This window comes from Chelonoidis abingdonii, chromosome 4 (assembly GCF_003597395.2).
Source record: "Chelonoidis abingdonii isolate Lonesome George chromosome 4, CheloAbing_2.0, whole genome shotgun sequence".
Classification (NCBI taxonomy): Eukaryota; Metazoa; Chordata; order Testudines; family Testudinidae; genus Chelonoidis; species Chelonoidis abingdonii.
In genome coordinates, this window is record NC_133772.1 from 20,438,303 (window position 1) to 20,462,422 (window position 24,120).

General features: G+C 42.8%; 1 protein-coding gene across 2 annotated transcripts in view; it reads right to left on the reverse strand.

Annotated features, from left to right (window-relative positions):
- The window catches only part of SRPK1 (SRSF protein kinase 1), a 45,705-nt gene that overhangs the window by 10,223 nt on the left and 11,362 nt on the right, over positions 1–24,120 (reverse strand). The window contains exons 1-11 of one of the 2 annotated variants that reach the window (XM_032804842.2): positions 21,272–21,405; positions 16,497–16,615; positions 10,314–10,422; positions 9,765–9,852; positions 9,064–9,151; positions 7,284–7,390; positions 6,340–6,505; positions 5,050–5,075; positions 3,974–4,187; positions 2,651–3,088; positions 563–663 (exon numbers count right to left, since the gene is read on the reverse strand). In XM_032804842.2, coding sequence (XP_032660733.1) covers positions 563–663; positions 2,651–3,088; positions 3,974–4,187; positions 5,050–5,075; positions 6,340–6,505; positions 7,284–7,390; positions 9,064–9,151; positions 9,765–9,852; positions 10,314–10,422; positions 16,497–16,615; positions 21,272–21,342 — 1,527 coding nt within the window. In that variant the 5' untranslated portion in view covers positions 21,343–21,405. Of the gene's footprint in view, positions 1–562; positions 664–2,650; positions 3,089–3,973; positions 4,188–5,049; positions 5,076–6,339; positions 6,506–7,283; positions 7,391–9,063; positions 9,152–9,764; positions 9,853–10,313; positions 10,423–16,496; positions 16,616–21,271; positions 21,406–24,120 lie in introns of those variants that run through there. The other variant, XM_032804847.2, reaches the window with a different exon arrangement.

Consider the following 24,120-nt stretch of genomic DNA (forward strand, 5'->3'; position numbering starts at 1 on the left):
GTCCAACCTTCCCCCTTACTAGAAGGTGTGTGGCAGCAGCTACCTGAAGCAGAGCAGCGAAGTTCTTCTAGGGTATTGCCTCATCAGCAGTTGCAATTCAAAACAGAGGATCCTGAACTTAGGACTTTTCAAGGGAGTAAAGACAGTTCCAAACTGTTTTGCTATTAAAAATAATTTAAATAGACGTTCTTTCCTGTTTGAGTTTTCAAACAGATTTAGCAGCACTGGAGTACAGCCTTTAAAGGCCAAAACAGGTTCTTTACAGTTTCTCTTACATGCTCAGGAATCACAAATGAAATAATTCACTCAGAGTGTATGATTTGACAGGCTGCAAAAATAGCTGCAACAAGGCACAGTAGAGGAACATCAGACGGACTGTCTAAAACTTAATACAAGGATTAGATTATCCCTCATGACATTGCAGGTGAGCTGTAGACGTTTTTCACCTTTGATTTTTAAGTAAATAGAGATTGTCTTCTTCAGCACCCCCCCCCCCCCCCCCCAGGCAACTGGAAACAGATTAGTAGCTTTGGTCACTCAACACTGAAAGGTTTACACTTACCACCCAGCAGGCATTTCCTAGGTCAGCTATCTTCACTTTGAGCTTGTCTGCATTCCTGGCCTCAAGGGGATTAAGGAGAAAATTCCCAGCAGTGGATTTTCCTAAATGCAATATGCACAACAGCTGATTAAATCCACATGGACAGGGCCACCATCTGCCACCCAAACCCCACAGGCATCATTCTACGCAGGAAGGATAAGGGTCAATGATTAGAACTATCCCCCAGTTTAGCTACTAGCCATCAACTCTAGTTAACACCACAGGTGCCCCCAGAAGGGCACTAAGATAGTAAATTAATCTAATTAGTATATTCTGCTCAGTATACACATGTGCAAAAGCTCCTCCCCCTGTATTGCACAATAAAGACACTCAAATGCTAGCATAACAGAGCATGTACAAGTGCAGGAAGATGGCTGTTTCTCTGAGCTCTGCTAGCTTGGCTTTAACAGTTTTTCATTGAGACTGGCTCTTTGACAGTGCTGACACCAGCAGAATTTAGAATGCTTCCTGCAGCACTGATAGTGTCTAAAAGATCCTCAACCTATCAGAACCTAAGGAAGCCTTCTTTAAAGTTACAGGGGTTACATTCCAAGGATGGCAGCACCCCTTCCCATAGCAGCCCTGCCAACGACTGCGAAGTTTAAAGTGTACGGCTGGAACAAGCCAAGATGGATATACTGGAGAAATAAAATGAGGCAAAAAGTCATTAACTACATCTAGTAAGGATTCCTAAATGCAATGGGAAAGGCAGTTCTGAGAAATGATGTGTGTCTAGTAACCCAGAGTGGCATCAATAGACTCAGTACAGCCTGCGTTTTGACACTTCTGATGAATGAGTTTTAACACTTTGTTGCATTTCTTTTTTAGCTCTTACATTCACCTACATTTCCCTAGTAGCATTTTAATGGGGGTAATGCTACAAGATAATTTAGCAGAGAAGTACAGCGATTGTTCTCAGTTTCCTATTTTGGGCTGAGATTTTTGACTTGACCCTGACTCAAAGGAACAATGGTATAATTGAGGGACCTATGCGATTTAAATTATACCAAGTCACACCTTTGAGTATAGGTTTCAGAGTGGTAACTGTGTTAATCTGTATCAGCAAAAAGACAAGGAGTACTTGTGGCACCTTAGAGACTAATAAATTTATTTGGGCATAAGCTTTTGTGGGCTAAAATCCACTTCATCAGAAGCATGCATGCATCTGATGAAGTGGGTTTTAGCCCACAAAACCTTTGGGTATGTCTCTAAAGAATGCTTCTCCATTATATAGATAGAATCTGCCAACAAACTATTTTATAGTATGCTATCTCTGTTATAACCCTATAACAGACCTAATCTTTCCTCCTTACAAGTTTTGCAAATCTATCCCTCCTCACCTGCACTTTTGTTGAAACACATTTATCTTTCTGGAAGGGAATATTACTTAAGGAATTTATGCTAGAAAAATAACGCCAAGCAATTCCTTGCAAGGAAAGTTAATTTTGGGCCCTGTCACGGCAAAAACTGAGATGTCAATACAAGCTTTTCTACATACCCTGTATTCTGTCAGCCCTCTTCTCTCACTCCAGTTCAAGTATCTGATGCAACTTTGGGTTGAGCAGGCATGGATTCCAGAGTATGTAAACTGTAACCTAGCACGCTTACTCAATTCTTTATTTACAATATGGTTCTTTATGTACAGATATTTAAAAACAAGAAAGATATCTGAACGAGAGTGAGGGAGCAGAAGGAATGTTCCCATTTAAGGCATGGCTATGATAAAACATACTTGTTAAAGAAAGTAATTGGGTGCTTTTTAAAGTAGGGAAGGACAGATGAATCTGATGAGAACGCAAGGTAGCAGTTTACACACTCTGGAATCCATCATATCAAAAGGTATAACTGCCTGTGAACCCAAGGCTGCAACAGTGGAATCCCCAAAGGTAGATCAGAGTGGAGAGTGCTGTTAGGACGGGGCTCAAAGATGTCCTCAGGCAGAGTCAGGTCAGCCAATATAAAGCCCCCTATTAATGTCACATTAGAGACTCCAAAGGACAGCTCTCCTAAAAGGGAGGGTTTCTCTCTTGCACAAGGGTCCTCTGGTACCTTTGTTCTCAGATGGGCCATTATTCTCATTCTCATCCTCTGAGGGTATCTCTGCACGTATACTCTCTTGCAACTGGCTGATTTCCTGCTCACTGAACGATTGCTCTTCACTTGAAGTTGGCTGATATACCATGGAATCTAGCACCTCAGAAATTAAGGGCACGCATGAGTCCAACATTACTTCTCGTGACCTGTTCTCTGAGTCTCCGTTACGTTGGCTGTAATTACAGCTATGGAAGCCGTCCTCTTCCTGTGCCAGAGCGTGCTCATCACAGTCATTGGCATTATGAAGGTCCTCCACAAGCCTCCCAGACCCTTGGTTGCTGGAGTCTGAGAAGGCAGTCATCTGTACCACGCCGTTGCAGTTGATTTCAGGTATGCATTTTTCCATGCTGCCTTCCATTAGGATAGTTTGCTCTTGTACATGGGCTACTTCATCTAAGGAAAGGGAAAAGAAAAAGAATCAGAAGACTTTTAAGGGACAGGGAAACATAACACATGGACTGAGTAACAGCTATAGCAAGCCCCAAAATCTAGCACATTCACACAGAACAGCTGAATGCAATGGTTCTTTAATCTACTTTTACCAGCACTAGACTTCCTGGTCCCTGCTCAGACTCAGGCTTGGTCTACACTTAAGTTAGGTGAACACAGCCACGTCGGTAAGTGGTGTGAAAAAAAAAAAACTTAACTCCTGACTGACGTCACTACGTGAACAGAAGCGTTCTTTGGCTGACATAGCTACAATATGGATCAGGTCGGCATAGCGAATGCTGTTTGGGGAGGTGGTATTTGTACACGGATGGAAAAACCCCTTCTGTCAGTGTAGACTGCATCTACGCTATGATGTTATACTGGCATAGCTATGGTGGAATTGCCTCCGCCTGGTTGGCACCTAAAAACGTAGGTAAACCTAACTACATTGCTCAGGGCTATGCAAAATGTCATGCGCCATGTGGCGGTTAGGTTGACCTAAACCCATTGTTGACAAAGTTAGGTAAATGGAAGAATTCCAGTACTGATCTCTTTACAGTCTTGGGATGGGGTGGGGGGTGGATTTACTATGAGACAGAAAAATGCCTTCCGTCATTGTAAGTGTGTACGCTACAGCATTTGCAATGTAGACTAATATCCACAGCATGGTTACAGTGTTAAGGGAATGCGGTGGCAATTCAATTGCAGATCAGCGGCCAGCATTCAAGGCCTGATCACCACATGCTGCAGAGATGTACACTGCAATTTTAACAGTGGGCTGAAAGAACGTTACTGTGCTTCATTTTAAACACTCCCACCCCCTGCCCATGTGATATTCCGGATCCATACCCAGCTTTCCTTGTACCCCTTCAACAGGTGGGCTCTCTTTCAAGAGCATCTCAAGAGAGTTCCGAGCTTCTTCCTGCTCTTCAGCCTGTGTTTGTACAGGGCTTGCCTCCTTCTCCATCTCCTCTATCTCCTGCATTCGCTTCTCCAGTAGTTCCGCCTGCCGTTTCTGCTTTTTCTTCAATTTTTTTTTCTTATTCTTTGACATTTTGTCAGCCTGCAGGGAAATGGCAAACAACTCTCACATCTGGCTTGGTATTTATTCCAATAAAACCCCAAGCTACAGTCAGGTTTTAGTTTTTAGTGAATTCTTTCAGAGCTTGTGTGAAGTTTTCACCTGACAACCCTGGAGACTGAAAAGTCCCGTCTATCCACAGAACAGATCCCACAGCTGAGAAGGCCTTCACCTACTGCCAAGCCAATGGGCTCCAGCCCTGATCTGAGAAATGCATCCTCATAGGAAGGAAAGGAGTTCAGTATCCATAACCCATGCAATCCTAGGACCATCCACTGGGAATGCCATGACAGGTGTCAATCCTGGTGGCGTTTTTGAGATGTGTACTCTGATGATGTAATCTCTCTCTCACAGGCCAAATGCCCATTAGATAGCAACAGCTTTGTCACAGTACATGGAACATATTCAAATTGGCAAAATAGCTGACATTACTGAAGATCACTTTGATTTTTAAAAGCTCCACCCCACTTGGGCCACTTTATGGTTAATGAGGTGGTGTGCTATTAACAATTCATGATGCTCTAAGAACACTGAACTCTGAAAAAATGCTAGTGATCTTGAGAAGCTGGTACTGCACAACTACTGTTACTGGACATCATTCTGTGACTAGCTATACCTGTAACACAGGAATTTAAATGTTCAGTGTGTTGAGTAAACAGTCATACATTGAACTTTTTCACACTTCAAGTTATTCTATTTGGGTCTCAAAGTGGGATTCCCCACCACTTAGTATATTATAGAACAAAAGCATAGAACAATTCTAAACAAGCTGTACACCTGAATATATGTAGACAGCACACATTTACACTTGCTTATAAAGGAAGAAAAAAGTTACCATACTTACTGGTTTGGGCTGGGGCGCAGTACTCACTGGAAGAGAAAGAGAAATAAGTTAGCATGCTTGTATTATAGACTGCAATCACAGTGCAGTAAAAATATCACATGAGCAAAAATAAAAAGGAAGATTGGAAGCCAGGAACGTCTTCCATAGAGCCCACTGTGTTTCCCTGTGGATACTAGGTACTGTTGAAATGTAAAGCTGTACTGGAAAGATTAATGGTGATTGCTTCCTTCTCTCCCTATGTATACAGGTAATACATCAGTGTCTTATTTCTATATGGACTAGTAACAAAACAAGTGCATTCTCCAATTCTGAAAGCCTCAATTCTCAAAAGAGGGATAGCAGCAACCTGCCAGAAAGAATATACTGCAGAACATTTGTTAGACGAGTCAAGCTTCAATTAACCAGACTGGACAGCAGACTCACTTAACTGGTGACAGAAAAAGGGGACGTAAAGTGTGTAACAGCATGATAGGATATTTGCTTCATGCCTTGTGCACCTAGCTTAAGCCAAGATGTCAACTGGGACCTTGGCAGTCAGAATACCAAAACGGTGAGGGAGCCTATTCGCCTAGCCAGCCCAAGCTGTACTGTGTTGGCCTCAGTCAGAAGCTGCACTTTGCATATCGTAGAGACTGCCAGTGACAACAGTTCCTGGGGACTGTACGCTGGCAGATACGAAGATGCTAAGGAGAATTGTTTAGAACATATGTGGAGACTTCAAACAAGAATGAAGCCTGGCCTCTGCCATAAACTAGATATTGCATTCACACAACAGGGAAACCACTTCTATGGGTTTAATCTCCTTTCAGGCCTGCCTCGCAAGATGGTAAATGGGTAGTGCTCGTGTCATTTCATCAAGACAGTTTGCCAAAATACAGTCACAGAATTGTATAAGGAAAGGAATCTTCCACTTTCTAGAGCACAAGGAGGTAAGCATTTATAGAACATATCCGAGTGCTGACCCACCACATGCACTCAAAACAGCGCTTAAGAAAACAACACTTATTTATATAGTAGACTGAGAGTGCTTTACAAATGACTATTTTACCACCTAATCTATGTCAGACCAACATTAAAAGCAGATGTCAATGATCATGTATGCTGTTTTTACACTGGTAAGCTTCTTGTGGGAACACATGACTAGTACTGCAGTTTACGACTGGCTTTATAGAAATGATTTGCAATATTGTTCCTTTGCTTCACAATGCTGAGACAAGAACTGGAGAATTTTCCCTTGTCAGATCAGTTACAATCTCTCTGGACTCTGCAAGTTTTCCACAGAAAAGGCACCTGCAGAGCCAGAAGGAGGGGGTGCCCCAGATCTCTGCCATTCTGTTGCTTCTGCAGCCAGCCTGCGGATGTACTGTTCATTTACACACAGCAGAATGTTCTCAGGTTTAATATCTGTATGGATGATCCGACACTTTGTGTGCAAGTAATCCAGACCCTGCAGAACCTGCACATAGGAGAGAAGAAAACAGATATTCAAGAGATGCACAAAATGAGCAAACCAGATGTGAAAGGGTGAGAAAATAATCAAAGTTCTATAGTTATCTAAGTAAACAGGAAGTTTTTAAGTTAAACCTCAGGGCTATTATCCTGCGGTATGGTTACTACTGAATTAAAAGGAAGTTTGCATACAACTTTAACTAGACAATTACAAAATGCTATTTTTGCCTCTATTCCTCAACCTACAGGTACTTAAGGATTAATTCCCTTGAATTTTAATACTCTAAGCCTTCTCCCTCCCATCTGACTCCCCAGAAACATTTCCCCCTTAGTTATTTACAAGGGGAAGAGTACATGGTCCTCCTTCTCCCCTATAAACAAGTGCTGCAATCAGTGAAGAGTGAGCTTATAAAACTATAAAGGGAACTACTCATTGTGGGGAAAGAGGAGGGGACTTATCTTCCCCCAAGGGGCAACAAGATTTGGAGGGGGAGAGGGGGTAAAAAGCCAAGCCAGCCAGTTTTGTGCTGTTAAGTTTAAATGGTTATAGCTAGCATACAGGAATGTATGTTACGGACACTCACTGTTCAAAACAGACCTCCTCAGCTAAACTGAATGCAGGTACTGACCACTGAAACCACTTAGTTTAGTTATTTTATGAGAACATGTACCACTATGAATTTGTCTTCAAGTCTCATTCCCTGCATTTGATGGAAAAGCAATTATAGTCACAAAACAGTTCTCACTGGGGTCAGGGTACTAATTCAGTGAAAGCTGGAACATGCCTGTTGGATGATTCTTTTGACACAGGGAAGTGGAAGGCCCTGGTAATTTGACTTGATGATCCACTTCAGGAGATGATGCCCTAGAACTTCAAACACCATACAGATATCTGCAGTAGGGTCAAGGAGAAAGAGGGACATCCTGACCCAAGGAGCCCCCAGAATTCTTAGACAGTGCTGAAAATAAATCTAATCCCAAGAAACCACCTCTGCCACCTGATGTTGCAGCTCCTACCAACTCCCTTTCCTTCTCAGCACAGGTAGCTGTCTAGGTATTTGGAGCAGCAAATGAGAGAGAAAACAATGATCGGTACTGTTAGCGGCAACATAAAACTTAAAATAACTAAGAATGCAGAGCGTTTGGAGCAACGGTGTTATCATAGCAGTAATACCAAATTCTGGGAAGAGGCCATCTGTACAATGGGCTATGTCTGAACTGCTGGTAGCGTTTAAACACACTGCCTAGCTGAGCAGACAAATTCCCAAATGATCGTGGCTCTATCCAGATCTTTTTATGAACTCTGACCAAAGAACTGAATTCTCAATCCATAGATCAAGCAACGTTATTTCTCTCCCAGCCTTTTTCCTAAAGCTACTTTCACTTTTCACGGGCCCGATCTTCAACACTGTTTGTGTTTCACAGGTAAAAATGGTGTAACCTTATGAGGCCACTTCTTAGATAGGTTCAATATTAAGAATTTGCTGTTCTAAAGCCTAGCTCTTAAAAGTTCATGATATTATTTTTCTTCATCTCATAGGTAGTGTGTATATGCATTCTTCTTGCCTGAATTTAAAGCAACATTGAAGGAGCTGCATCAAGTCAAAATTAGACTAAGACACTTCTTTTTACACAAGAAAAGATTAACAGGAATGTTTCCATCACTTTCTCTGCAGCAATGGACTGAGCTGCTCTGATTTTGTGCTCTCTAGAGAATATCCTTTCCCACTGCAGCTAAGCAGCAGAGCTGGACTTTATTCATAGCCCAGTCCTGCATTTTCCTTTAGGTATAAACATTAGAAAGCTTACCATCTAGGGTGGGATTTTCCCTGTGCAATATACCACTGACTCCCAGTGAGGTAAATGAAAGTCACTCTTTCTGCAAAGGAGGGATGTAGGGTACAAAGTAAAGTTCTGGGGCCAGAATTCTAGTAACATACTTTATGGAGAACCCTAGCAAAGTGCTTCATGTCACAAAGAACACTTGAGAGTCTGCCTTTGTTCTTGATACTACAAACATACCGAGGATCTTTGACAATCCAATATTAAGAGTTCCCAAGCAGGTCAAAAGGTTGACCTTTAGAAACTATATTAGGCCTGTAAGGCTGCCAAAGCAGACACTCTTAGTTAGAAGCTGACCTATGCTGCTAAATTATAAGCCTACAGTTTGCACTCAGCACCAGCAAATAAATCTTTCATCTTGTGCAATGCTTTAGTCAGGGATTTTAATAAAAGGCTTCATGTGGCCTGTCAAGGATGAAAGAGGAAAACCCCAAGAGGCTGTGCCATTCAGCTCTAATCAAGCGCAGTCATGCTGTCTTGCATATTAAATCATGACTCCGCAACATTGTCCTTCACACCGTACGTGGTGATGGATTATTCTAGGCCTATGATCTGCAAGGAGCTATAAGGCCCACTGGGAGAGGACTGTTTTATTGGAGACTTGCTTTGGACAGTAAAATGGCTGTGTGGATATTGTTCACCTCCCACTGGCAAGAGAGCTGCATAGGAAACTCCTACACTAATTCAATTCTGTGATCTGTTATTTGTTCTATAAAAGGATACGGGAGCCATTCACTCCTGAGATCTTGAAGTCATCTAATAACTGAACTACCATCTCTCTATTTGGATCGTTGGGGTCAGTGTTGCGGACCTGCATGGAGGAAGATAAGGAACATGAGATAATCAATTCCTGGGTCAGACATCACTGGGTGTGTAACATATTTCCCCCTCTCCTCAGGGGAAAAGTGGGAGCTGTGCTAAGCAGTGCTGGTGGATCCCAGAATGGTGCATACCCTCCTCCAACCTTCCCTACAATCCATTAAACAGCACATAAAATATTCATGTTATCATCTGACCAATAAAACTTAAATGAAAAGCAAAGCCACCAGCTCTGGGAGGTGCAAAGTGAAGATTAGGAGGCAAAGAGTGTCAATTATTGTATGATCATCAGAGACTACCATGAATACTGGTGGTGACCAGGTCCATTGGAGGAGATAAAATAGCACTATGTAAAAGAGGTTAAAACCTGGACAGTGTTTCTTAAATAAATCTGTCAGGTTTGCTTACTTTTACCCCTTTATGGATCAAACAAAAATAGGACCCACCAGAGACTACACTAGTCAGTTAGGTCTGTAACACAATCCTCATGTACTGTGGAAGCAAGAGATGATCCTTAACTACAGGATCCATTTTCCAAACTGAGTGGGGTATTAACTCTGAAAATGGACAAAGCTGAGCAGAGCTTTCTGCCTTCAGGCACTCACCGATTTCAGCAGTTTGATTTCATCCAGTGCTGTTTCTGTGTAGTGCTCAGCACTCTTCACTACTTTCATCGCCACAAACCTTTTCCCCCTTAAACACAGATATAGCAAGTTAGTGATAAGTGGTCTCCTGTTCAAAGAAGCCATCTCCAGAATTCTCTTTATTCATTGGCATGCAATACCCGGTTATTAAGGATTGTTTCCTTAGTAACACAGGAAGATAAGCTCCATTTCACTCATGTGAAAACTGTCTGTAGGGCTCTTACAAAACCCAGTTAGTTTTCCTTGCCTTATACATTTAATGCAAACTACACCTTGACTGGCCTGAAGTGCTGGAACAGAAACAGCTGAATACACAAAGTATTCTTTCTACATACATACATACATGCAATATAAAATGTTAATACCTGTGCACATGCTAATGCAATCATCTTTTCTGACATTGTACGTACAGCACATGTAAGATAAGAGAAGTCTGCTAGTCTTATCTGTGCAAAGATTATCTACTCTGGATTCCTGGCAGAAATGCCAGCAAAAGAACAAAAGCCTTACTGAATGTCCCAAGATAGCCACACCGTGGAAAAGTGCCCCCATCCTAGTTTCCGGATCACATGGTATCGCCCATTGAATAGATCTCCGATTTTCACAAGATGATAACCACCTGGAAGAAGTAAATGGGAAGTTATCAGTTCAAACCATCATATGGATGTCAAAGAACAGACAGGTGGAGCACGAACCAAGGCTTAGGAAAAATTCACTCAACACATTTTGATAGGCTATTTAAACGTAATGGGCACATGCATGTTTTCTTCATGTGAATGCTGCTAGAGTAGCCTCGCTGTTTCCTCCTTGGCATTTTGTAAAAAAACCCACTAAGTTTATATGAAAATAAATATGCTCTAATTAAAGTTGACCTAGAATGATTTACTATGAAGTGCTTTTCTTTCTTCTTCTTCTATAAAGAGTTCATGCTGGTGTTAGGGATGAATCTTTTCCTACCCCAGTGGTGGGAAATCTCCAAATTGGACCAAACTATAAGTCTTTGAAAACTGTTTGCCAATGCTGAGCAGACATGTGTTAAGAGTTCAGCAGCTAACTTCTCTGAAGATTTCAGATGCACTGAGCATGAGCCATCCCCACACAGCTCCTGCGTAGGCTGGACTGCACATGTACTATCCGCACCAGCAAAATAAGCATGATTCATTCCAGGATTGATTAGAACTTTCCCAAAACTGCTCCTCATGATTGCTAGAGGGAGCCGAGGCATCAGACACCAGAACAGAGAGCAGGGATACTGTCCCCCCTCCTGGTGTCTGGGCAGCATGGCAGGAGAAAGTAGCATAACTGAAATATGCTGAGGGATGAAAAGCCAGGGACCAGGAAACTAAAGGCAGCTAGAGGGGACAGGGGCAGAGCGGTCTCTGTAACCATTATAACACACAACCCTATAGAACTTGGAATTGAATCCTGGATTCCAGAGTCTAACATACCTGCCAATGACAAGTATCTGTGGAAACCCCTTAGAAAAAAAAGTGTACATTTCATCTCCCTCTAGTGGCTGATCCACAAAGATGACAGCCTGCTACTGCTATCAGCTACTCCATTAGCTCAAGTGGCAGAAGTCTGTGCTGTGGATCTAAAGGATCCAACCATTCTCATGACCCATGTAGGAGTCCAGCTCCTTTTCAAAATGATGTTTTTATCCATCTTCCTGTGTTAAACGAATATTAAATCAAGCACTAAGAATTCAGAAAATGCTATAATTAAGATTTCCTGTGCAACATTTCTTTGGTCCCCTTATGTGTATGCACTGAAAGTCTTTAGTAACATGATCACATAAGTGACAAAGAGTCCTGTGGCACCTTATAGACTAACGGACGTTTTGGAGCATAAGCTTTTGTGGGTGAATACTCACTTCATACTATATTATCCCCCCACAAAATCTCTGCCTCATCCAATGCACAAAATGGATGTTTCTCAGGGATTAAATCACAACTGTGTAGTGAATGAGACTGTCTGTAGAACCCCTTTCTCATTTTGCTGCAGAATTGGAGTGAAGTGTTGTGAAGGAGGCAGGAGACTGCAGGAAGGGAAAGGATAGTTAAGGAATTTGAATGCCACTTTGGAAAAGTGAATTCTCTCTCTGCTTCTGCCATAAGGTTTCAATAACATACTGGGCAAGTCACTTAAAATGAGATCTCTCATAAGTAGCTATTAATTTGTTCTTCATTTTCTGAGTACACAATTAGAGATACCCAGGGCTTGAGCTGGAGAAGTGCTGAGCACTCTCTGCTGCAACTGAAGGCAATGGAGATCTATTCTAAATAGATCAAGTGCTATAAACCCCCTAAGCACTCTGGGGAAAAAAACAGACCCTAGTGGTCTCAAATTAGGCACTCAAATTAGCGGATACTTTTGGCCTTAATCTCTGTGCCTCAGTTCCTCATCCATAATATGGGGATACCACCACCTTATCTCAAAGGTGTTGTGATGATAAATTTGGAAACACTCATTCTATGGTGATGAGTGTAAGTAAAAAGCCCACAAGGAAATTAATAAATTCTGTATTCAGGACAGGGTCTGAAGGGTGTGCAGTAAATAAGATACAGACACCGCTGAATAGTAAGGATAAGATAAAATATTCAGTAACTATCCATACAGTGAGCAACATCCAATCCCGTGTACTGAATGAGACGTGGGCCTGTGGGAAAAAAGTGTGATCATAATTCAAGACTGTCACAATACACATGCACAAGCGGGCTGAATTAATGTTGCATGGACAACCTTATTTCTGGCATTTCTTAACTTTTGAAAGCGTGACTTCTCACTCTTAACATTCCTTTTCCGACAGATGTTTGTAATTAAGTCTATTTAACAGTTTGTCAATGTTTCTACTGTTATTTACCTGGCAAAACTCATCCGGGGCTCTCTCTTGCTACCGTTTGTGCCGTCAACATCAAAAGCAATGCACTTTCCTGCACGTACTGCTGATAAGTGCTCCACTGTAACTTGCACTACTGTGATGGACCCAGGGCAGTGCATCTATCCCAAGTATGTTTTAGGTGTATAGTGTCTATACATAGCCCTCCCTGCTGGTGCTCTAGAGCAGTCCTGCACAACTCGTAAAGCAGTGAGGGCCACATTACTCCAAAGAAAACAGCTGAGGGCCGAAACCTCCCAGCCCCGCAGAAACACCCTGCCCCAGGGCCGCCCCCCTGTGGAAACAAACTCTCCTTCTGCAGCGCCGCCCCACCAAAACAGCTGTGGGCCAAAAAGGAAGGTTGGGAGTGGGGAGGTGATACTTTATTTTAAATCAACCAGGGGCTCCCAGCTAAAGAGGTGGCTGGGAGCCCTCAGGGTCAAATTAAAGGGCCCGGGGCTCCGGTGGCTGGGGGAACCCAGCAGGGCCAGCTCAGGTTTTTTGCTGCCCCAAGCAAAAAAAATTTGGCTGCCCCCCCGTCCCAGCCCTGGGCTCCCCTCTGTACCGCCCTGCTGCCCCAGTCCTGGGCTCTCCCGCAACCCACCCACACACACCCCCTGCAGCCCCAGCGCTGGGCTTCCCCCTTTCCTTCCCACCAGTGCCCTCCCCCACACACCTCCTGCTGCCCCAGCCCTGGGTCACTGGTAACTCGCTCCCAGGGCAGGTCATTCAGCAGGAATTTTGGATGTGCACAACACACAAACAGGATTGGTTCCCATATGGTTACAAAGCTGCAGTAAATGGGAACAATTTCCCGCTTGTGTGATTGGAGGATATCTGGATGCATATTATAAGACTGTCCTCCACAAATGAGGAGAAGTTGAGGTGCCTTTATTATTCTTTTGTTCCACTCTTTCCTTCTATGGGAAATTTGCCAATGCAATATCACTGTCTTCCTTTTAAACAAACAAAAAAATAGCAATTCCAATCCCTAAATGCATTTCTTACTCAATTTTATCCTACTTTTTCTACAGCAAGTTACAGTGGATCAGTATATTTGATTTGGGAGAAATGAAGTAACAGCTGCCCAAACTGAGCTTGAGCACTCCTCAATTTTGAGGTGTTCAAATCTGGAAGGCAGCCCCCTCCCCTTTGTCCAACCCCAGCCCCCCCTACCATCCATTAGACCCGCGGTGTCTGGTCCGTGCAGCTTTCCAGGAAACACATTTGTTGCCATTGCTCCCCATGAAAGCCCCAGCCCAGCCCACCCCACCCTGCATGGATGGGGTGAGGTTCGGAGGCGTCAGGGGCAGGCATGGATCCCAGGGGTTTAGTCAGGGGCAGTAGGGTGGTCTCGGATGCGGGGAGGGGGAAATCAGGGGACAAGGAGAAGGGAGGCTTAGATAGGGGCAGGGGTCTTGGGAGGGGGAAATCAGGGGACAAGGAGAAGGGAGGCTTAGATAGGGGCAGGGGTCTTGGGAGGGGGAAGTCAGGGGACAAGGAGCAGCAGTGCTTAGATAAGGGGTGAGGTCCTGGGGGGCAGTTAGGGGCAGGGGTCCGGGGAAGGGGCAATCAGCTGCTGCAGCCAGGATTCAAAGGGCTCTGGGGTGCCCAAAGCTGCGGGCAGCCCCAAGTCCTTTGAATCCCAGCCGTGGCTGGGAATCTCTGCGGGCAGCCCAGAGCCCTTTGACTCCCAGCCACAGCTAGCATTTAAATGGCTCAGGGCTCCCCGCTGCTGTAGGCAGCCCAGAGCTCTTTGATTCCCTGCCACTGCCGGGATTCAAGGGCTCTGGGCCGCCTGCAGAGCGCTGTGTGTGGGGGATTTAGAATCCCCCCGCGAGCCGCACAGTGAAGCTCCGCGGACCGCATGTTGTGCGGGCTGCTCTAGAGCCTATGGATTACTACACCCATTCCAAAATGTCAGGGACAGCCCTGTGGACAAAGTATATAATATCTCCTGTCTACACTGCAGACTTAACACTTGTTCCCTTTTTTGCTTTTTCCCATTGCCTGCACTGAATGGTTCTAACCCGCATGAAGAGCGATCTGTGGGCCCAGAGGTCCAGAATATGCTACAGGGAGGGAAGAAGTTTATTTTATTCTTTTCATTCATTTCTTTGATAGTCTTTTCCCTTTCGTTTTGTTTTTATTTTACTTTGTAGCTGAATAAAGTTTTTCATTTGTTTCCCTCAGGATCCAATGACAGGAATGCTCTGGGTCTCTGTGTAGGCCAGAGTTCTTCCCATTCCCTTAATTATGCCAGAGGAGCTCTGCAAGGAGAGCATGGTAGAGAAGTGGGTTAACTGACTCCATTCTGTTTTCAGAAATGTGCATGCATTTCCTCTCATCTTTTCAGGAGAATTCCAAGGGAAGGGAACAGGGGTAAAAAACAAAACAAAAAAAGTTCTCAAAATTAGAAGCTGCTTTTTTGTTATATTTGTGTCTTGTTGATCTGGGCTGTTTTCATGTAGCCATCTTGACAGAAGACAGTCAGTGTCCTGAGCTCTCAAAGACAAGTTATCACTGAAAAGTGGGCAGTAGCATTCAAGGATTGCACTGGGAGAACCAAATGCCATGAATCAGTTGCTAGGCAAGTGTTTGCTGTCTACATTAGCACTTCACCAGTACAGATTACCACAAAACCAGCGGGCACAGCCGCCCTTGGAGCATGGTTTTGAAAGCCTGTGAACTGTTGCTACCAGTTGTGAGAGAGAATCTCTGGTATGTTACAGGTAAGTCAGAGGGCTGCAGAGCCTAGAGGGGTTCTCAAAGGCAAAAATAGGAGGTAGGTGCCCAATTCTCATTGAAAGTCAAAGAGCTGAAAACCTAAGTGTGCTGTCTTAGAAAATATACCCATAAATTTGTTTGAGAGCGCACTGGTGACATCCTTAAATGATGCATTAAAAACAGAACCCTCAGCTCAGATCTTGACAGGTAAAGAGCCTTTCAGATGACCTTAAAAAAAAAAAAAGGAGACTAGAATAGGTAGTTGTTAAGTTGGTAACGCCATGCAGCTGCATGACTCCAAAAAATGCAGCCATACGCAGAGATTAAAGTCTCAGAATCTAGAGACTCTTCTCCCTTCCACAGCTGACAAACGCACCTTCCAAGGAGAGTTAAGCTAATTCTTTCCTCTTCGAGGCAGATGAGTAATGGGTTTGTCAAGTGTCCCAATGATCAGATTGGGAAGTATGCAAGTTAACACAGACAGAACAGTGAAGATCAAACTTATCCCCGCATCTTAGAGGTAAAATTTCAAGCTGATCCTGGCTTGGTTTGGTAGTCAAAAGGAACCTCTTTCAGAGTGATGGGAGACCTCACTAACAAGAGTAGAAAGGTTTAAGAATCTTATCAACCAACAATTCCAATATTCACACCACAGTAGTCACAATTTAGCTTCCCATTCTGACAGATTCTCTTTATCCACCAAGGAAACAGAGACACTCTCTTCCTCTGCATACCTCTTAGAAGACAAGGGACAGGGTCTACACTAACTGCACCGGTGCAGCTGCGCTGCTGTAGTGCTTAAGTGAAGATGTGCCTCTGCCTACTGGAGGAGAGCTTCTCTTTTTGGCATACCTAAGCCACCTCCACAGTTATGTCAACAGGAGAAGCTCTCTTGCCCACATAGCACCGTCTACACCTGGGGGTTAGATTGGTATAATTATGTCACTCATGGGGTGTATGATATAAGTCTGTAATTATAGCTCTGGCCAAGAAAACCTATCAGATTAGACACCACAGTCTTAATGCCCACAGGGTAGAGAACGCCACCAAACTGTATTTAGCAAGAGTCTAAAGAGGCAACCTCTCACCTTTACAGTAATCATTTGGATCCTCCTGTTCATCATCATCTGATCCCAGGATTTCCTCCTCTTGTTCAGGGAGATCATTCTCTGAATGAGTAGCAGGGCCTCGATGTTGAGTTTCAGGCCTGAGAGGGTAAGAACATAAAGGTGCAGATACATTAGGTTTCAATTCAACAGGAAGAACTGGAGAGAGGAGAGGAGAGAACGACAGTAAGTGGCCTTCAGAAAACCTACTCACATTTAAAGGCTTTTACTCCCAGGTTAGAAATGCCAGGTGGCATATAAACAGCAGCTCTTTCCTCTTCATATCTGAGAAATGCAACTGACTGTTCTCTGGGGGCATTTTTTATAGTCAGAACAAGAAGTGTGCACATTTTTTATAATGAGTTAAAACCCAGCTGATCCCACTGAGATAAGTTACTGACCTCAGGAGTTCGTCCAGTCTCTTTTCACATTAAAGATTTCAAGTCAGTGAGGTTTTTTAGCAATTTATATTTTAAAACACTATTTATAGTGAATCTGAGGACCATAAATGAGTAAAAAATATTAGTTTAAGACTGATGTCATGCCCATTACATGAAACCGTCCCCGATTAAGAGGATTCAATGACATTTCTTGGATATTGCAGTCTCTTCTCAGTGACGCAGACTTTCACCATCTGCTTTGAGGAGGGGCTGGTATAAAACAGACTTTAGTAGTTGAAAAGATATCTTGTAAGGAAAGAGGAATTAAAAAGTTTCTCTTTAAGAAAAGAATTAAGTAGCTGCCATTTTAAAACCTGTGCCCTTTGTACTCCAATACAGGACATTAAAGACATTTAAAAAATCCCTCTTTTCTTTTACTAAGAACTGAGATGTCTATAGATGAAAATTTCAGAGTCTAGTTAGCTTTTCACCATATATGCTGCACTAGGTTGATTGCAGGAACAACAAAGTTAAGTTGGTCAGTGTCACTTTCTGGTTCTTGTGCATCAGCACAATATTTTGGTTTCCAATTCTGTACGGGGGTGGTTTAAAGCCCCAAAAACATTTAAGTTAAAATTTGAGTGTATGACAGTTTCAAAGCCACATACTGAAACTAGCTGGTAATGTCCCTTTAAGGGATGATACCTTCTAAATCCAGAAATACTCAAAGGAACCATCGAAACTGGTCCAGAGTAACATTTTCTCCCCACTTCTCCACTAGTTGCTAGCTGTCAGTGTTCAGTTTATGCTTATTAACTGAGGGCTGCAGGAAAGTCATCATCCCATTATGATAAAATACTGGGAAATGCAGAGAATAGGTGCTTTACTAGTTGCATTAACTGTGCCATTAGTAACAGACAGTGAAAGTTCTGAAAAAAGGAAAGTCTTTCATCTGTTTTAAAGCAAATCAAAAAACACATTTATTAGACATAAAACCTTACAGAGCTAATCAATCGGCTTCACAGAGTTCGCTTATCAATCTTATATACTGCACAAGAAAGTATGCAGTCTATCAACCATGTTTATTAAGGGACTAACCAAGAACAGCGCCCCGTTGTGCTTGGCACTGTGCAAACACTGTAGTAATAGATATATCTCACTACTAAGACTGCGTTTTTAGAAGTGAAGTATAAAACACAACTACAGTTGACAAAATAATATATCAATGCATCTTTTCTTTATAGCATGACATACTAAGACAAGATCCACCCATTCACACTGAACCTTCTAGACAGTGTGAATTAAAGTTCTATTGTATTACAGCTATTGTTTTCATAAGCTAGTAATTGATGCCTCCCATCTACCCTTGTTTAAAATTCTATTCCATGTTGCTCAAAGAAAACACAGTGATTACTGAGGGCATGTCTACACTAGAAATGCTGGTCAACTTATAACCACTACAGTGGTTCATGTCCACACTATCCTCCTTTTGCCAGAGGTGCATGTCCTCCCTAGGAGCTCTTCCATCAGTTTAAGAGGGGCAGTGTGGAGGGCTGAGAGCACACCTGGCTCCCTGCTCCAGGATGGAGCTGTGAAATTGACAAGAATGACAGCCAACAGCTGATGTAAGTAACAGTTTCTACAGGACACTATCTCGCCCTAATTACGACATAAGGCTCTTGTGGAGGTGGAATTGTGTGTCGGTGAAGTAGGGACTTATGTCAGCAGGAGCAAGGCTGTAGTATGTGCACTAATGTAACTATGTCGATGTAAGTTGCCTTACGTTGACCTAACTCTGGAGTGTAGACTAAGCCTGAGGCAAGTGCTGGTTACATCCGTCAAAACAGTATTAGATGTGGACTGCAGTTTTAGCTGTTCAGAATGGAACTCTAGGAGTCACATTAATCACCTTATGACAGCATGGAGCACACTATACAATTCACATTTGCACAAGTGATCGGTTTGGTTTTAATGGAAGGCCATGGGATGTGAAGGCAAGTTTCACTTAACCCTTCCCCATGCATATGCTGCACTACTCATGAGGATTTCAACCCTTTTTTATAAGCTGAACAAGGCAATTAATCTTAGGAGGTTTGTAAGATTTATGTAATCTATCGGTATTGCTGTTCTCCATAGAATTTGACAGCTGGTCTTGTGTATTTTAGGGCATCATGAGGCCTAGTGCTTTAAGAATTCAGCACTTGACAAGTCATGCAGATCACTGCTCCTGAACTGTACCACATGAACATTTCCAGGAGACCACCACACTACAGCGATGCATGCATTTATCTGTATTCAAACAGCAATGATTTCCAATACTGTAGTTTGACCTAGTTCACGACTGTAAGCGAAAAATAAACAGAAAAAACCCAAGCAGTTCTCTGCACCCTGCACAGCTAGCTGAAGTCTGTCACTTTATTTGGTGAAAATTAGAGAGGGAACAAGTTTGTATGCTACCCCAAAACTCAGCCAGACAGCAAGAGGACAGAACCAAACTGCAAAGGAACATAGTGTGGCTAGGGATGTGTTATTTGTATTATCATAGCACCAAGCAATACTCCTTATGGATCAGGAGTCCACTGGGCTAGGCGCTGTACAAGTGCAGAACAAAAAGGTGGTCCTGCCCTAAAACAAGCCACCGATGAATACAGACATATGGGGGAGTACAAGGAAACAATATTGGTCAGCATGATAGGCAGCTGTCTCAGCACTCCAGTAGACTACCTGGTTTTTGTTTTTGTAGCCATGGCAAAGTGGAGTTTTAAGGAGGGATTTGAAGAACAATGAAGTGGCTAAGGATGTTGCTCCTTTCAAGGACCAGTTTGAAAACTTAGCAAGTGGATGATGGAGTCAATGATAAATGATGGGTCGGAAGGGGCTAGGCCTTGAAGAGGCTTGAAAGTGAAGACAAGTTGCTTATATTTGATGTGCTAGAGAAGGGGGAGACAATGGAAGGATACAAAGAGGGGTGAGATGGTCAAACAGGCTAGGAAAATTGTCTCGGCAGCAGCATTCCGAATGGATTTGAGTGGGGCAAGACTGCACAGTCAAGGCCAGTGGAAAAAATCGTTTCAGCAATCCAGATGCGCTATGATGGATGAGAGCCTTGGGAGCTGCAGCAAATGAGAAGGGTTTGGGTGCTAATACCCTGTTTACACCCAGGAAGAGGAAAAACAGCAGACAGAACAGGGAATTTAAATTCAGCAGCCATACCCATAACATTCAGTCTCCTCAATACTGCCCTAAGATTTTTTCCCTTCATGTAACCAAGTACTACATAGTTGCTTCAGGGAAGGTGTGGGATAGAGACAAGAAAGTGGGCCACAAAAAGATTCATCTTAAGTGGTCCACAACAGCATGCTTGAAAACTACTGCTGTACTTTGCAGTGCTCTTCCTGCATCAAGGAAGTTATCAGAAACCAGTCAGGCCATTCTGCTGGAAATTTCTAGTTCCTCCCCATTCTAAATAGAACCAACATGTCATGGCTATTGACCATCTGGTGTCTGATGCACCCTGTAGTTTGCATCTCGCACTGTCCCACAGCTGAGATTCAGTCTTGGAAGACATGACAGTTCTACACTACAGTTAATTATTCCCCTATTAGCCATATATAACAGACAGATCTTCATAATAGCATTTAAAATTAAACACTCTCCCCTCCAAATCATCTTTGCTCTACTACGCAAATTCATTAGAAGGCATCAGATTCCCCATAATAGCCTGACTTTTAAAATGCCAACTGCTGGACCAGATCAAAAGGGGACACTAATATGGTCAAAGTAAGTAACAAGATTAAACTCTCTACTAAATAGAGAACAAGAATTCAGTCAAACCAACCCCCCAAATATTATCACACACAAACCTCGTAACATCCACCCTGTCTGCATCCTTCAGACAGCCTAGATTACAAAGAGGCAAAAAGGCTGCTGGAGAGAGCAAGAGCCCCATTACCTGTATTTAAAATGAGAGAGTAAGAAGCAGATAGCTGTCAGTATGGCAAAAATGCTAAAAGAGGCCTCGAAAGAAATGGATAATATATAGCTAATCAGCAGAATTTAGAGAGACTAATTTTTATAACATGCTTAATGCTAGACTAAAATGCACCCTGATTTGAATGTTTATATTTGTTCCCTCTACCTCCTAATTAATCTCAAGAGTTAACTAGGTTTGCAGCCTGCCTCTGCAATCACATGATCAGATAATATTTTAAGGAAGAAGAAAAGATGACGTCTAGTTGCAGTATTCTAAGGCAAGCGTGAGAGCTCTCATGGAATCCACAAAAGTCTTCATCTAGAGACACAAAAGTCCTTCCCCCCCCCCCCCCAAGGAAGCCCTTAAGAAGAGCAGTAGTTCACACAAGACAAAGAAAAGCCTACCTGCAGGAAGCACGGACTCCCATTGATAGAGATACCCCTGAAGATGAACCAACAGTTTTCGAAAGAGCCATTAAAAAAGAATCAGCTAGCAGATTGTTCAGGCAGCAGAGAAGCACACACCACTGGTGGAGTGCTGGCTCTCCCTGATAGCAGCAAAGCTTTGTGCAAGAGGGAGGGAGAAAAAGGATTTGTCTCCACCACCTAGCTGTAGATGCATAGCACTGCATTGCAGGTAAAGGGCCATGCAGCAACACTGAGGGGGTTGTTCTCAGCTGATCTTTCTGCAAATTTAGTCATACTCTGAGTTGAACATAAATAGATTCACCAGATTTCCTTGATGTTTACCTGGTTCTACAGTCTTCCCCTGAGGAAATGCTGAATTCAGTCAGATTTTCAGTTTTATCTTCCTAAACTGAAAAAGCATCTCCTGACTTTAATCTGCCTATTAGACAGCCTTTTATGGGACCAGCTTCTGTTGGAGAGAGAGACATGCTTTCAAGCTTACAGAGAGCTGAAGAAGAGCTTTGTGGAAGCTTAAAAGCTTGTCTCTCTCACAGGCAGAAGTTGGTCCAACCAAAGATATCATCTCACCAGCCTTCTCTCTCTATCATCCTGGGAAGGACATGGCTACAACAACACTGCACATTCAACAGTCCACTAGAGTCACAGCTTCCAATGAGCACGAGTGTCATTAATTGCTGATGGTCCAACCCTTTTGATATAGAAACCCCAGGACAATAAAGCAGGAAATGCAGGGTGTTCAAGGTAAGAAACATTTTCTTAAATTATTCCAAACTCCAGCAGCTGTGGATACAGAAATAACTCCTCACCCTTTGTTAAATCACGCCAAGATGTGAGAATGTTCTAAATCGTTTAAAAATATTAAGTGACATAGCTTGCTAATGCCAGGTGTTCAGCATCTTTCTTGGATGCCATAAAGGCATTTTGGCACACATTTATCTTCGGCTTTGTGGAATTCACAAGGGGAAACAGATCAGCAGAAGTATGACATTAATGTACAATTTCTGAGTTTGTTGGCAATTAAAAATGTTTTCTGATAGAAGTACTTAAAATTATACACTATGGATCTTACCTGTAGTACTTACTGAGGGAAAATTTTAGACTGAGTTTTGCCTCAATAACGACAGTAGGATTGGGCTCTTATCAATATTCAACTTATAGTCAACACTGAAGAATACTTAACTCCCTCAGTAAATTCCTCTTTAGTAAATTCAGCACTGCCTTTTAATTTAATGAAAGCTGTCAAAGCCACTTGGCAACATCCACATATTAGAAAAGTCTTAGTTATGCAGTATTTTTTACACAATAGCCACAAATTACTGTGTATTTACAGAACATAACAGACAATTACTCCATCAACCTCTGCTGTTCGTTGCAAGAGTTCTGGCTCCTTAGCTTCTTGTGGGAATCTACTAGAAGGGCAGTCAGGTTTGGCCATCTGGTGAGAGAAGGCCGAAAGGGATCCTTTTACTTGTTCCCCAACTGCTTAAACTAACCCGAAGAGGGAGGTACAGAGAAGGTAAAGACTTTACCTACCAGACACCCTGCCTGCATGGAACCTTTTCTTATTCTCCCACTGCTGCTGCTCCACTGATGTTATCAACAGTAGCCAAGCACTAGAGTAGTAGTGCTTCTGTTCTGAGCTGGTCTGTTAGTAGCAGAACTGCACCACAGCTAGTACAAAGGTGCAAGATTTTTAGACTTGCCAGCATACCCAACCTGAGTTTACTGGGCTATTTGCATTTCATTATCACATCTAAGAATTTTATTTTCTGTACACTCACTAGTCGGGAGCTAGAAAGGCATTTAAACTTTCCCCCAGGTGACCAAGAATAAAGGAAGGACCGATGCCTTTTTGTAGCGGTCTTGTATCAAAAATAAACTTGTAGCATTTTTGATATTTCCTTTGATATTTTGTTACATCTTTCTCCTCTGTTGTGTGTGCCTGTCAGCAGCTCAAATGTGAAAATGGCTCTCGTGTTAAATGGAGGGATACAGTGATGAAAGCCAACAGCTTTTTTCCCCCCAAGTGTTGTGATTTATTTTTTTTTAGTTAGCACTTGCGTAACACCATCCTTCCCCTACCCTCCTTGTCAAGTACTCAATTTCACTTCCATAGTAGCTGCAATGGAACTGTGCAACAGCGTTTCACAGTAGATAAAAAACCTATCTTCTCCATTTTGCAGGTCACCTCTCAGATCCCATCAGCCCCATCTATATAGAGGTGATGAAACCTTTGAGCCATTTGCTAGCCATGAGTTTAAGACTTATGTGAAAGGTTTTATCCCCATTAAGAGAGAGACTTCAACTGAGCAATCTTCAGAGTGTAGTAATTAATCCAGCGTAAACTAAGGCCTGGCCTGCACTTAAACTAGATTGACAATAGCCATGTTGGTCAGGGATGTGAAAAAAAATATGCCAAATGCTGTAGTTTTGCTCCCACTCCTAGTGTGCACACAGCTAAGTTGACAAAAGACGACTTCCATCAACTTAGCTATTATCCCTTGGGGAGGCGGTATTCCTACACTGATGGAAACAACTCTCCAGTCAGCAAAGGCTGCGTCTTCGTATATTATGCTGGCACATCTGGCAATTTAGCTATGCCAGTCTAGTCTTCACAGCATAGTCAAAACCTGAGCTATAAGCATAAGGTATTGCTATTGACTCATTCTGGAGTTCTTCCAAAAGGTCAGAGTCAATTTACACCTTACTCATCTTGCCAATGTTTTTTCATGTCTGCATGCCCTTCACAGCAAGATCTTGCTTCACAGGCAAGATGTTAAAAAGGCGTTTTTACTTTTTTCCTGGAGGAGACTAAAGCCTTTGAC